Consider the following 12,797-nt stretch of genomic DNA (forward strand, 5'->3'; position numbering starts at 1 on the left):
CAACCCTTTCTGGTTACTGTGTACCTAAAGGACATTTATGTACATAGCCGCGTTCACAAAAAAACAGATTTTGTTTTAAGGTTCTGTGCCTTCGGAGTGCAATATCAGTCAGACCCTGACCAAGAATACATGGGACTTAGCTTGGGGAACTTATTGCAGAAACCTCGAAGTCCAGGGCAGATAGGTAACAGCGTGAGAAGGAAGCATATCAACATGAAGTAAATGATAGCCGTTGTCTTAACTGTAAATTCCTCAAAACTTCTGTCAAAACATAGGCTTTTCTTCCCAGACAGTTCCACAGTGATGTGGTACATGAACAAATAAGAAGACCCATATACTTCATCTTGTGCAGGTTGACAACAGAAATAGTAGGAAGGTTGCACTACAGGTGGGAAAGCACCTCAAGGCACTCTGTACTCCATTCCTACAGAACATGCTGGTGGACCATTTGAGCAGGTCAGAGGCAGGACCCCAGTGTGGATATTGGACAGGAATATTTTTCTGCAGCTTGTCCACAAATGGGAAATCAAGAAATGCAACTTTTTTTGCTTTTCCAAACAACAGACAGATGAAAATATTCTGTACCAGAGAACCTCACAGGGATACTTGTACTTTCCCTTCAATTATAATAAACTTCAGGATGATCTTAGGGCAAAAAAAGAAGGGTTAGAAATTCGGCTCCCTTTTGTTCCAGGCAGCATTGGTTCTCTCACCTAATAGGCATATCTTAAATACTGCCTTAACATATAGATGACCTGACTCAGCAGAAGGGCTCTTTGAAGCACCCTGGTCAAGCACCACTTTCACTGGCAGCCTGTCTGATTTGAACCGGTTATCCTTTGAGCACCTTTTCTTATCATGAGGAAAGCTTTGAAACTCACTACCAGGAAATTCAATCTGGCTTAAATATTAAAGGTTTTCCTTATGTTACCAATGGAGGAATCTCCCTGTTTCAGCTACAGTGTCTCTGCTCTTGCAGTACCTGATAGAGCTCTTCAGACCTGGGATAGCATTTGCCTCAGTGAAGTTGCAGCTATCGGTTATTTTGCCTGTCTTCCTGTGGATAACATCCCCCTTTATCAAGACTGTCAGTCGCACTCTGTTCAGAGGGGATGTGTTATCTCTACCTTCACAGAAGAAATGTTGTCTCTCTGTGTGACCACAGTTTTGTCCTAAAAAGGCTTACCCAAGCCCTATTTAAGCCAGCAGCTCCAACCTCTACCTAATTCCTAACCTGGAAGGCAACCTTTATTACATGCAGTAACCTCAGCTGAAGTATTTGGAAATCCAACCCTTATGTGCAGAGAGCCCTTCTTGGTTTCCTTTTGAGCCCTGCTTTTATGCCCTTTTTAGTGAGAGAGGTTTTCCTGAATCATTATGTGCAATTACTTGTCATCTTTCCAAACACCCATAACAAAGTCGAAATACTCCTGCATTTCTAGAATGTTCTTGGGTAACTTAGATTCTGCTTGGACAGGACTGAGCCCAAAAGATCTATTGACCATCTTTTTGTCTCCTAAGCAAAAGGAAAAGAAGGAAGCCATTGTCAGAATAAACTATTTCGAAATGGCTGGCCAGCTGCGTTTGATTTTGCTATTCCTTTCTTCATAAAAACCTCAAAGTGCATATCCAATTGCACTCCACTAGGGGCAGGACAGCAGCTGTCCTGCCCCTGGTGGAATGCAACTGGATATTTACTACTTAGGATTATAAGACCTTGAGCTGTCCTGGAAGCTGCTGTATTATTCCTGCTGCACTTTTCTGAATCACTACCATTTGGGCATCATCTCAAGGAGCAGGACAGACTTTGCCACAGTCATTCTGGAATGTATCCTGCAGACTGCCTCCAGACACTTAAGTCTTGCCTCCCAGTTAATCGTTTAGGTCTGTAAGTGTTATGACATGTAAAAATGACTGCAGTAGTGATTCATACAGTAATATAGTACATCTGTTATAAGAACCTGTGTTAATAATAGATGATCTAATGTAATCCTTTTCATTCTTCCTCACTTATGGGTTTGAATTCGATACTCTGATCCAACTTGGCCTCATTTGCCAGACTTCAGATCCAGCTCGTGAGCTCCTCCCTTTACCCACAATGCCCTGTTTCATCCCTGTTGCCTCAGATCTTGTTTGCCACCTTCACAAATGGACGCAGGTTCCACTCGAGTGAATTCAGCTAGGTTGTTTTTCTGTGAGTTAAATCATTTTTTTTCTAGTTTACCTTAAAACTCTTGCTTCTGCCTTTTTCTCCCTTTTCTGTACTGTTTTTTACAGTACTTTTTCTATTACCATTGTTGGTATTCTTTTCTCTTTCTTTACCCTTTAACCTTAGGGTAGTTTTTGCTTCTACCATAGTAGTTGGTATTCTTTTTCTTATATTTCCCCCATTTGTATATAAAAAAAAAAAAAAAAAAAAAGTACTGTTTTCTTCCCTTTTTAGTGTTTGCCCTCCATTATTACCATTATATCAGACAAAACTGCGAGGCTTAAAAAAATGCACTTGTGGGCATAAGATCCCAAACTCAGATGCCCACAAGTGTGTTGTTTGCCTTGGGGCCAAGCACTTGGACACTGTGTTGAGAATCTGCACCACCTTTAGGCAGAAAGAAGAAACCAACTTATTTTAAGGGGACTTCTCTCTCCATTTTCCACTCCAGGGGTTCAAACCCCCTCCAAATCAAGCAAGTCTGCTCCTCTGGAACACCGTAAACTTTCTCCTTCTAAGTCCCCTACTTCTTCATCGGAGCCACCAACCAAGACCAGGAGACTCTTGGATCTGACCTCCCTGGATCCAAAGATGTCTCATCATTTGGATCCGAAGCCTTCGGATCCTAAGGTTTTGGCTCTGACTGTAATCGCAATTAGTTCATCAGCTCCCCCCTCGGATCCAAAGCCGGGTACTTTCTTTAGGAGTATGACAACTAAATATGTTTTGAAACCAATCTTAACTACCTTGTCTGCCCTGCTTTTCCAAACACCTAAGAAACATTCCAGGCCCCTATCTACCACTTCCTCTAGGTCCCCCCAGAAGCTTGTTGGAAGCAAATGTGAATAGGATGATAGGAAAGTTTCTCAGAGCTCAGATCCAGGTGGGGGTCTTTCATGGATCCGATGGGGGATAGAGCTTGTGTATGCCTGTCACAGCTAAGACTGTTATTTCTCCTTCTCCAATCTGTCCAGTGGTGGTAGAGCCCCAGGATCTGAATTAAGTTTCCTCCACCACTCCAACTGTTTCCCTGACTGTTTCTGCTCCGATAGCCTCAGATCAGAATGGATCTAGGAGCCAAAGTGTCTGTGTCAGATCTGAGAGTGTAAATTTGGCTCCAGTTTTGTCAAATCCATCCCTTTCACTTGGAGCTTTGGCCTTAGATGTTTCAGATCCGATTCTCCACTTGAAGCTCATATCCGAGGGTAACCCAGATATACCTTCTTTGCAAACTGTGGCTCCAAGGGGTCAGGTCAGGGCTTCTGCCAGTCTCTCAGCCTTCAAGGTGGTGGAAAGGGCTTTTTCTTTCCAGTGGAACCATCTTCTCATGTATCGGATGCTACCACTTTTCATTCATTCATTCCAAGATCTGAGTTGGTCAGACCTGTTCAACAGGAACAGCCAGTTCCATTAGAGGAACTTCCTCCTCTGTTTCAACACCTCTCCAGAGCATCCCACTGAGGAGGTGCCCCAGCACAGAATGGGTAAGAGGAAATACACAGACTACCCCATGGAGCCTATCACAGAGGACAATGATTTTGATGGAGAGGGATCCCCCCATATCACATTGGATGACATCTCCTTTGGAGATGTTCTAGAGATCCTGAAGCAGAAGGATTGTTGGTCATCCCAAACCCCCTCTCCCAAAGAATTAGTAATCTTGTAGGCTTTTGGCTCTGCCTCATTTACATTTTGGGCCCCCAAGCACCCTGACAAGTATTTGGCCCCACTTGCAGACAGACCCCACTGGAGCAAAGGAATCCCAGTTGATGTTATGGTGGTGGTGGCAGTCACTAAGAAAGAGCTAGCAGAACAGAGCTCTTCTGTCCATCTGCCTAACAGGGAGTCCAGAACATTGGACAGATGTGGAAGGCAAGTGTTCACCTCAACTACTTTCGCTGTGAGGTCACTTAATTACCTAGTACAGTTTACTTAGGCTACAGAGAGATTTGGCTAAAGAGCTATCGAATACTCTGAGACCATGTCTGCTGAGGATTTCAAAAGGACTTCCTCTCAGCTGGCCATTCTTTTATCTATTTCAAATGCTTTGAATAGGTTAATCTCTGACACAGCTGACGGTACATCATGAGCTGCTGGTTCAGGTATGACCATAAGGAGACCCTCCTGGATGTGGCTGTGCAACTTTGCGGAACCCTTTAGGATGTCCTTTGTTAATGCCCCATTTGATGGCACTTCCTTGTTTGGACCCACAGTAAAGGATACAGTTACCCACAACGTGCAAGAAGGAAAAACCCTGTCTGTATGTAGCCTGTCTGTCTAGATGTAAAGAAAATGTGGTTCTTTAAATCTCTGGTTCTTTTCCAGGAGTCGCATGGGGACAATTTTTCCAAAGACAGTGGGGGAAATTTTAATGGTAGACTTTGCTCTAGAGGCAGAGGCCACCTGCAGAACTAGGGCTTTAGTGATTCTTTTTCAGACAGGCTCCATCAGTGCTCCGGAAGTGCTGCCCAACTGTTCAACTCTGGAGGCAGTCGGGAGTTAGTTTTTATTGCACCTAGATGCCTGGATATGCATCACAAGAGATGTATGGGTGCTAATAATACTTTCCAGGGGTTATTGCATACCATTTTCCCTTCTTCCTCATTGTCGAAGGAAGAAACTTCCCGACATCCCACCCAGTCAGACAAAGGCTGTAGCACAAGAAATACAAAAGCTGCTAGAAAAAAAAGAGTCATCCAGAAGCTTCAACCTGACCAGATAGGATTTGGAAGTTATTCACACTTCTTTTTAGTACCAAAGAAAACAGGGGACCTCAGACACCTTTTGGATCCAAGCACATTAAACCAGTTCAGTGCTGTGCCCTTTGGACTCCCCACAGCCCCCAGGGTGTGATGAGTCCAAAGGGCACATCACAGCCCCCAGAGAGTTTACCAAATGCATGGCAGTAGTTGCACCTCACTTGAGAATGAAAGGGATTCCAGGTGTTTTCATATCTAGATGGTTGACTACACACTGCCCCTCCAAGCATCACCTACAACATACCAGGGACTATTTGCTCCACATTTGCAACACTTTGGGTGTCACGATAATTCTTGCCAAATCAAAACTTGCACCAGTTCAGAGGCTGGAATTCATCATGATAATTTTGAACACAGCAGCACAGGTAACATCTTTACCTCTCCAGCACATTACTTCTATCAGAAACCAGGTTCAGGCTATCCTTTCTCATTCATCTCCTCCAGCAAGGTTAATGCTTCAAGCACTTGGGTCGATGTCAGATGCCATAATATTACCCCCTCTTGCACGCTTCTTTATGTGAGTTCTCCAATGGACTGTAGCTGTACAGTGGTCCATTGTATATCAACCCCTGTCCTTTCAAGTAAAACTCACCCCGATTTGAAAGTGGCACATTTGCTGGTGGATACAATCAGACTGTCTTTTTTTGGGCAGACCCTTTGTTCTACTGAACCCAGTAGCCACAGTGACAATGGACACTTCTCAGCTGGGGTGGAGGGGCATTTCTTGGGTAGAACTGTCCAAGGCATATGGTCCCCCCAAGAGACCAAGTTGCATATCAGTGTCCTAGAGACAAGATTAGCCTTTTTAGTGTTGCAGGCATTTCAAGATGCACTTCCCTTGGGGACTATTGCATTTCAGACTAACAACATGTCTGTAGTCTGGTACATCAACAAGCAAGGAGGAACTTGTTCTTACTCCCTTTGTAGAGAGACCATGATGGTTGGGAATGAGTGATCTCATCAAACCACTTTCTAATTACAATGCATATCCTGGGGAAAATGTGTTTGCAGACAAACTAAGCTTATCCATTCTGTTGCCTCACGAGTGGTCTCTCAGTCAGTCAGTAGTGAGTATAATCCCCAGACATTGGGGCCAACCTTACTGCAACCTATTTGTCACCCCACTCAACAGCAAGTGCAGGAAGTACTTCATTCTGATCCCCCCTGAGGGGGAGCCACCAAGAGATGCTCTTCTTCACACTTTGCCCTAAAGTCTCTTTTATGCTTATTCTCCTCTTCCCCTGATTCCAAGATTTTTGCAGGAAAGAAGCAAGCCGGCTGAAGAGCTCAGTAATCCTCAGTGCCCCTTCTGGCCTCGGTAAATATGGTTCCCCTTTCTACGGTCTCATTTTTATCCTCTATGGATACTGGAGCCTTCTCAGGATCTCCTCTGTCACCAGTCAGGGATTCAACACTCCAACATTCAAGCCCTGAAGCTGACCGCATTGTTTCTCCACTTCCAGTAATAGTTACAGTCCAGGCTTTCTTCCTCTGTTCGCGACATTATTTTAGCTTCTCAAAAAGATTCTACCAAAAAAGTTTATAAAGTAAATGGAAAAGGTTCTCTGTTTGAGCATCAGATAAGGAGATTTTTCTGTACTAATTTCTGTTGTTCATTTTTTGACAACTCTTTTCAAAGATAGGGCTAGTTTCTCTACAGTTAAACTTCAGTTGGCAGCAATTTCAAATTTCCATGCACAGGGAATAAATTATTTTCCTTGGCCTCATCTAGATTGTGTAAAGCTTTTATGAAAGGCATTTTTCTTCTGAAACCTCTGATAAAATTTCCTGAGACCTCTGATAAAATTTCCCTGACCACCTTGGGATCTTACTGCGGTACTTGAAGATTTTACACAAAAGCCCTTTGAACCATCTGGCAGATCTGCTCTAGAATTTCTGTCATGGAAGACTGTTTTCTTGGTAGCTATAACTTTAGCAAAAAGAATATCTGAATTCCAGGCTCTTTCAGCAAAAACCCCTTACATTGTTTTTCATAAAGATAGGGTTTCCTGCGGACTAACCCTTCTTTTCTACTTAAAGTGGCTTCAGAAGATAACATCAAACAATCCAGTCACTTGCCAGTTTTCTTTCCAAAATTTTCCAGTAATGGAGAGTACATGCTACACCTCCTTGATGTGCACAGAAAAATGTTTTTACCTTCACAGGAGAAAACAGTTTAGAAATTCAAACCAGTTTTTTTGTATCTTTCACTCCAAATCACCTATGCCAACCAGTTTCTAAAGTTACCATAGCAAAAATGGATTATAGACTGTATCTCATGGATTTACTCTCAGGAAGGTATGACATTACCAAAACCTCCTCGAGCTCATTCAGCTAGATCCATGGCTGCTACTACTGCTTTTTGGTCAAAAATGTGTATTGATGACATTTGTGTAGCAGCTGCATGGTCCATGTCTCATATCTTTGTTTCACATTACAAATTGGACATCTGAAGCAGAGCCTCCTTTGGTTCGGCAGTACTCTAAAATATCCTTCCATGAAGGCCATCCAAAGTCACCGTAGCTGGGGACACTGTCCCATGAGTGAGGAAGAATGAAAAGGACAGCATCAGATTTATAAGATGTCCTCACCATAACTAGGCGTCTGTGTTGTCCATTTTCTTTCTTCTTCAACTCCCATCCCATCCATCACCCATCCATTTTTCTTCTGGAAGGACATATTGGACTGTGTTGGTAAATGCATCCGAGTCAGATCCAAGGATCAGATCCAAATCCATAAGTGAGGAAGAGTGAAGATGGACAACACAGATGCCTAGTTATGGTGAGTGCATAACTTATAATTCAAGCATGATTGCTGTTCGTCAGGTTTCCTTCCCACCTTCCCTCTTGTCCTGTCCTTTCCTTTCTTTGGGCTGGGGTAAATTTCCCTTTTGCCTTCCTCCTCTGTACATTGCACCCCTGTAAGAGATCTCTAGTTTCTTCAGACCAGACTACTCTTGGCAGGGATTGAGGTTCACAGGGGCATTGTGATTTGGCATTCCTTAATCATGAAGTCCAGAGGCTAGTAGGGAGACTGCTGGCTACCTGAAGACAACAAAGAAACAAATGTAATGCAAATGGGTGTCCTTTTTTTAGTACAGGAAGCATACTGATGCCATTGCATGCTGATGTCTGTCAAGGTGAGAGAGGATCAAGGACATGCAGACTCATGTCAGGCCTTATGTAACATGACTGCAAAAGTCATCAGATTCAGACATCTGCTGTTATGCTGTGTTGCTAAAACAGTTGTACTTTTTGATGGGTAGCTTCCATAAATGTATTTTGCTACCAATTTTAAATAAGGACTTGTAGTTGAGGTATAGTGATGAATTGTTATTAATTTTTTAATTCGTCATTAAATAGTACTGTAATCTGAGTGGTGCATGGAGGAAATGTGTGGAAGGAATTCTGCCTAGATAGTTGCACTTTAAAAAATTGCTAATGTGTGTACTGCTTACTGTACTTTATATCAAAAGACACCCCCCAAAAAGTTTGCTGTACCTGATCTGTATTAAAGTAACTTATTTCATCTTTCTGTTTTAGCTTGACTGATAATTTCCATGATAGCTGGTATGGCACAACTGGGAGAAGCAGCATTGATCATAACTGGTATGCGCATACTCAGACTGCACCACTGCTGTTTAACAAGAACATTGTTCAAGACAGCCATCATCACAGCCTGTATTCCACACCACAGACTTAATGCCTTGTAGATCAGTTTTCTTACATATCCTTTCTGCACTGATCAGGCCTTACGGAATTGGATGAGTGTTGTCTCCAACTTTACTTCCTGTTCTGTGGCTGTAATAAAGTACTGATCCTGCTCTACAATATGGGTGACACTGCTTTCGCTACTGCAGATTCATGCAGACAAAATGCATTTTGCACCATTCGAGTGATCAATACACAAAGGGGCCAGTAGATGTTTGCATTATGGATCATGTCTTAAATTATCAGTGGGGGAAAACTACACTTCTAATTTTTTCTCTTTGCAATTTCTTTGGGACAGCAACGTCCTTTCATAAGTTGCCTGCAGTTCTCTTTTACAGACGCTGTAGTCATCTTTGCTTTATTGGATAACCTGTTAACTTCCAAGTATGTTGTTGCAGTCAATCAGCAATACTATATTGCATTTGCACATTTGTTTAATTGAAATTACCTAGGACAGAAGTCCATATGGAAGAGAAATGTTGTATTCATTTACTTGTCTGAGAATTAAAATTGTGATGAGTGGAAATATAAAGTGTTACTTAAATTGACTGGAATTGTAGATGATTTGTTTATTTTACATTTTCAGTTTTGACACCAGAGAGAATGTTATATAATTGACCTCATTCACAGGTTTGAAACTGTTTGCTGCCTATTTCATTACGAGCTTTAAAAAACTACTTTTTCACTGTAGAAGTGAATTTGTATTTGTTAATGTTCCAGCTAGGACTGTCAGTTTTTTTTTTATTTGTACTGAGTATGTGTGTGAGGATCTGAGGGAATCTGCCCTCCCCCTTATCTGAAGGTCTGTTCAGCTGCTTTAACTTTGGAGAATTTGGAATTCGTGTTTGTGAGAAAATGTTTGATTGCAGCATAACCACAGTTAATTTCTGCTAGAATCAGTTCTGCTTTATACTCCATCTGTTTTATCTTCCTGTTTTAAATTTACTGTATCAGTCGTCTTACAACTAAGATTATCTGTTTGAAATCTAATGCAACTTTCTCTGTCAACACATTAGCGTAAAAAATATTATTTGCATGTGTTATACTACAGAGTATGCCATTGTAATTGAAATCCAAGTGCACAATCTCTTAGTAATAAAGACTACATAGAAAACACAGATAGAGAATATATTTGTAGTAGGTAAAGTAATCCATTGTAGGTTCATAGGTAGGTACTAGGCTATCTACCCGAGGGATTTATAAGCTTAGCCAGAGTGTGTCAGCTTTCGCCGCTCCATTGATTAATTAGCTGAGCCTCTGTCAAGAAGAGCCAGTGAAGTGATCCCAGGGGTGTATTTTTTGTTACCCATCCACTCGTCATTAACTTGGAGTGTTAATGTAGTTAGGAATTTTGTTCCAAAGCATGGGGAGTTTTTGTGACAGGAATGTAAACCTCCAGCATGTTCTGTTTATTGTTGTGGCGAGGTTTAGCTCACTAGAGCGAAGTGGCTCGCAGTGACTTGGATTTCTTTAGGTGGAGCATGTCCATCAATTCTGAGTTGGACATGGCTTTGTAAGTCAGGCAGAGATCACCTCTGAGTAAGCAATATGCCACTGAGTACAGCCAGAATATTTCCAGTCGGGCTGCATAGGACATATGTTTGAGGCCAGTAATCCTCTTTGTGAGGTACTTTTGTGATCTTTCAGCTGTTGAAAGTGTCTTGTGAGGTACATCCCAAATGGGGCATTGTACTCTATGATGGGTTTGATGAGTGACGAGTAGAGGGGCACTATAATCTCTCTATTTCTAGATGTGAACATTTTAGTAATTAGATGGGCTACATAGAAGGATTTCCTAACTACTTTGGCAATATGATTGTCAAAGGAGAGATTACTATCTACCTGGGTCTCCAGATCTCTTATTACCTCTTCTGTATTAAGGGGGCTGCCACCTGTGTGGTAATTCATGGGTGTTTTGTTTTTCCCCAAACAGGATGACTATGCATTTTTTGGCATTTAGCTTGAGACCATGACTTTGACACCAGGTGTCCGTCTCAGTAAGGCCCTTTTGGAGAATGTCCGTGTCAGCCAGAGAGTCAGTTATGGCTCCCAGTTTGCAGTCATCGGCGAACTTGGTTAGCCATAGTCCTCCTGTGTTTCCTTGTACTTCTGAGAAGTATATGCCGAACAGTAGTGGTCCCAGGCTGAGCCTTCTGAGACACCACTTGTGACTGGTTTAGAGTCGGACCTGGAGTCCGCTATTCTTACCGTGTGAGTTCTGTCTATAAGCCAGTTGGCAACCCATCTCGTGATGTAGGGGTTTATATGTTCAGGCTGGTGAGTTTTTCTATAATTCCCGAGTGGGGAATGGTGTCAAAAGCCTTGGCGAGGTCAAGGTAGGCTGTGTGAACCACCTTTCCCTCATCTATGGCCTTTGTGACTCTCTCGAAAAAGTCAACCAGGTTTAGTAAGCATGATCTGCCCTTAACAAGCCAAATTGGGTTGGGTTAAGTGTTTGGAGGCTCCCAAATATCTTTGTTAATGAGTTCCATGATGATGCGCTCCATAGCCTTGCAGACCAAGCTAGTCAGGCTTATGGGGTGATAGTTACCAGGGTCAGTTGTGGCCCTTCCTTTGTGGAGTAGAATAATCGTTGCTGTGCACCATTGTATGGGCACGTAGCCTGTGGAGAGGCTGAGGTTGAACAGTGTGTTTAGGTGGGGGGTTAGTTCATTCTGTAGTTCATGCAAGACGCAGCCTGGGACACCATCTGGCCACGCTGTGCTTTTGGCTTTTGAAAGGGCTGTTTTCACCTGTGCATCTGTGATTTCCGGGACACTACACTTTTCTGGTATTGTTGTGGGCCCTTTTGGGGGTGAGAGGGGGGTGAAGTTTGCACTGAATCTATCTGCCAGGATGTTGGCAATATCAGTAGGTTCAGTATATTTTGTGCTATTTTGCACTAGCTCACAGGATATCTGCGAGTTGCCACTTAGGTTTTTGACATAGCTAAGGCTTTGTGGTTCTCTTTCGAATCCTTGGCTATTTTTCTTTCGAAGTTAGCCGTGGATGATTTTATGAGGGACCTTAGTTTCTTACTGATACTGATCAGGGATGTCTTTCCTACTTGGGATTTGCTTTTTTTCTGAACTAGTTTCCTCCTCCTTTTGTATAGCCTGTTTATGGCAGGGGCCCACCAGACTGGTTTCCTTCTCTTAGGGGAGTGAGTCTTGGTTTTGCTAGGGATGGCATGATCCCTGCATCCTTGTAAGTGCTCATAGAGTGCATTTGTAAAGGTTCTTGCATCTTGGACACTGTTATCCTTTAGCATGGGGGCTTTGAAACTTACCACCTCTGCCTTAAGTAAGGTGAAGTTTGCTATAGAAAAGTTTTTCACTGTGGTTTCCTTGGTTGGGGGTGGTAGTGTGGTGTGGACATCCAGAGTGATTAGTTTATGGTCTGATCTAACCAGTGACTGGTTGACCTCTGTTGCAGAACACCTGTCGCCTATGTTGGTGATGACCAGGTCCAATATGTTTTCATCTCTGGTAGGGGAGTTTACCAGCTGATCCAGGCATTTGAGTTGATAAATTCCAGGAAGCACTGGACCTGGGAGTTTGTACTTTAGTTTTCCCAGTTAACGGTAGGGTAATTGAAATTGCCCAATATCGGGGTGTTCAGTAGGACCTTCATGTTTCCCAGTGTCTCCAGAAAGGCAGAGTGGTGGTCCTGGGTCATGGAGAGTGATGTGTAGCAGGCCACAATTTGCATTGCAGATTTGCCCAATGTTAGTTGCACATGGATGATTTCAGAGGTATCATGCTGCGCCACTAACCTGGAGGTATAGGTATCCTTGATGAATATGGATACACCCCCTCCTTTTGTGTTTCGGTCCATGTTCTGTGGCCGAAATGTATGGTATGAGTTATAGCCCGGTAGTGCTGGGGTGCACTTTGGAGCCTTGAACCAGGTTTCAGTTACTGCACAGATGTTGACGTTCTCCATACTGAGGAGTGCTTCGTGCACGTGCATTTTGAGATTTAAACTCCAGGCATTGAGTAGCATAACCCACATTTTTTTTATTTGTGCTGTTTACGGAGGTGGGTTTGACTTTTGAGCCTTGCCTAAAAAAGGCACTATGGGGGCAGCAAGAGCCCTGGCCAGAATTCAAAAGCCTAG

At 42.9% G+C, this 12,797-nt stretch overlaps 1 protein-coding gene across 2 annotated transcripts in view; it reads left to right on the forward strand.

Moving 5' to 3' along the window:
• GPR137 (G protein-coupled receptor 137) overlaps positions 1-9,226 on the forward strand; it is a 595,269-nt gene extending 586,043 nt beyond the window's left edge. For both annotated transcript variants that reach the window (XM_044075804.1, XM_044075802.1), the window contains exon 7: positions 8,511-9,226. In XM_044075804.1, coding sequence (XP_043931739.1) covers positions 8,511-8,670 — 160 coding nt within the window. In that variant the 3' untranslated portion in view covers positions 8,671-9,226. The remainder of the gene's footprint in view (positions 1-8,510) is intronic.
• Positions 9,227-12,797: the final 3,571 nt, after the last annotated feature.

Source organism: Protopterus annectens, chromosome 6.part1 (genome assembly GCF_019279795.1).
Source record: "Protopterus annectens isolate FY-2018-M chromosome 6.part1, PAN1.0, whole genome shotgun sequence".
Taxonomy (NCBI): Eukaryota; Metazoa; Chordata; order Ceratodontiformes; family Protopteridae; genus Protopterus; species Protopterus annectens.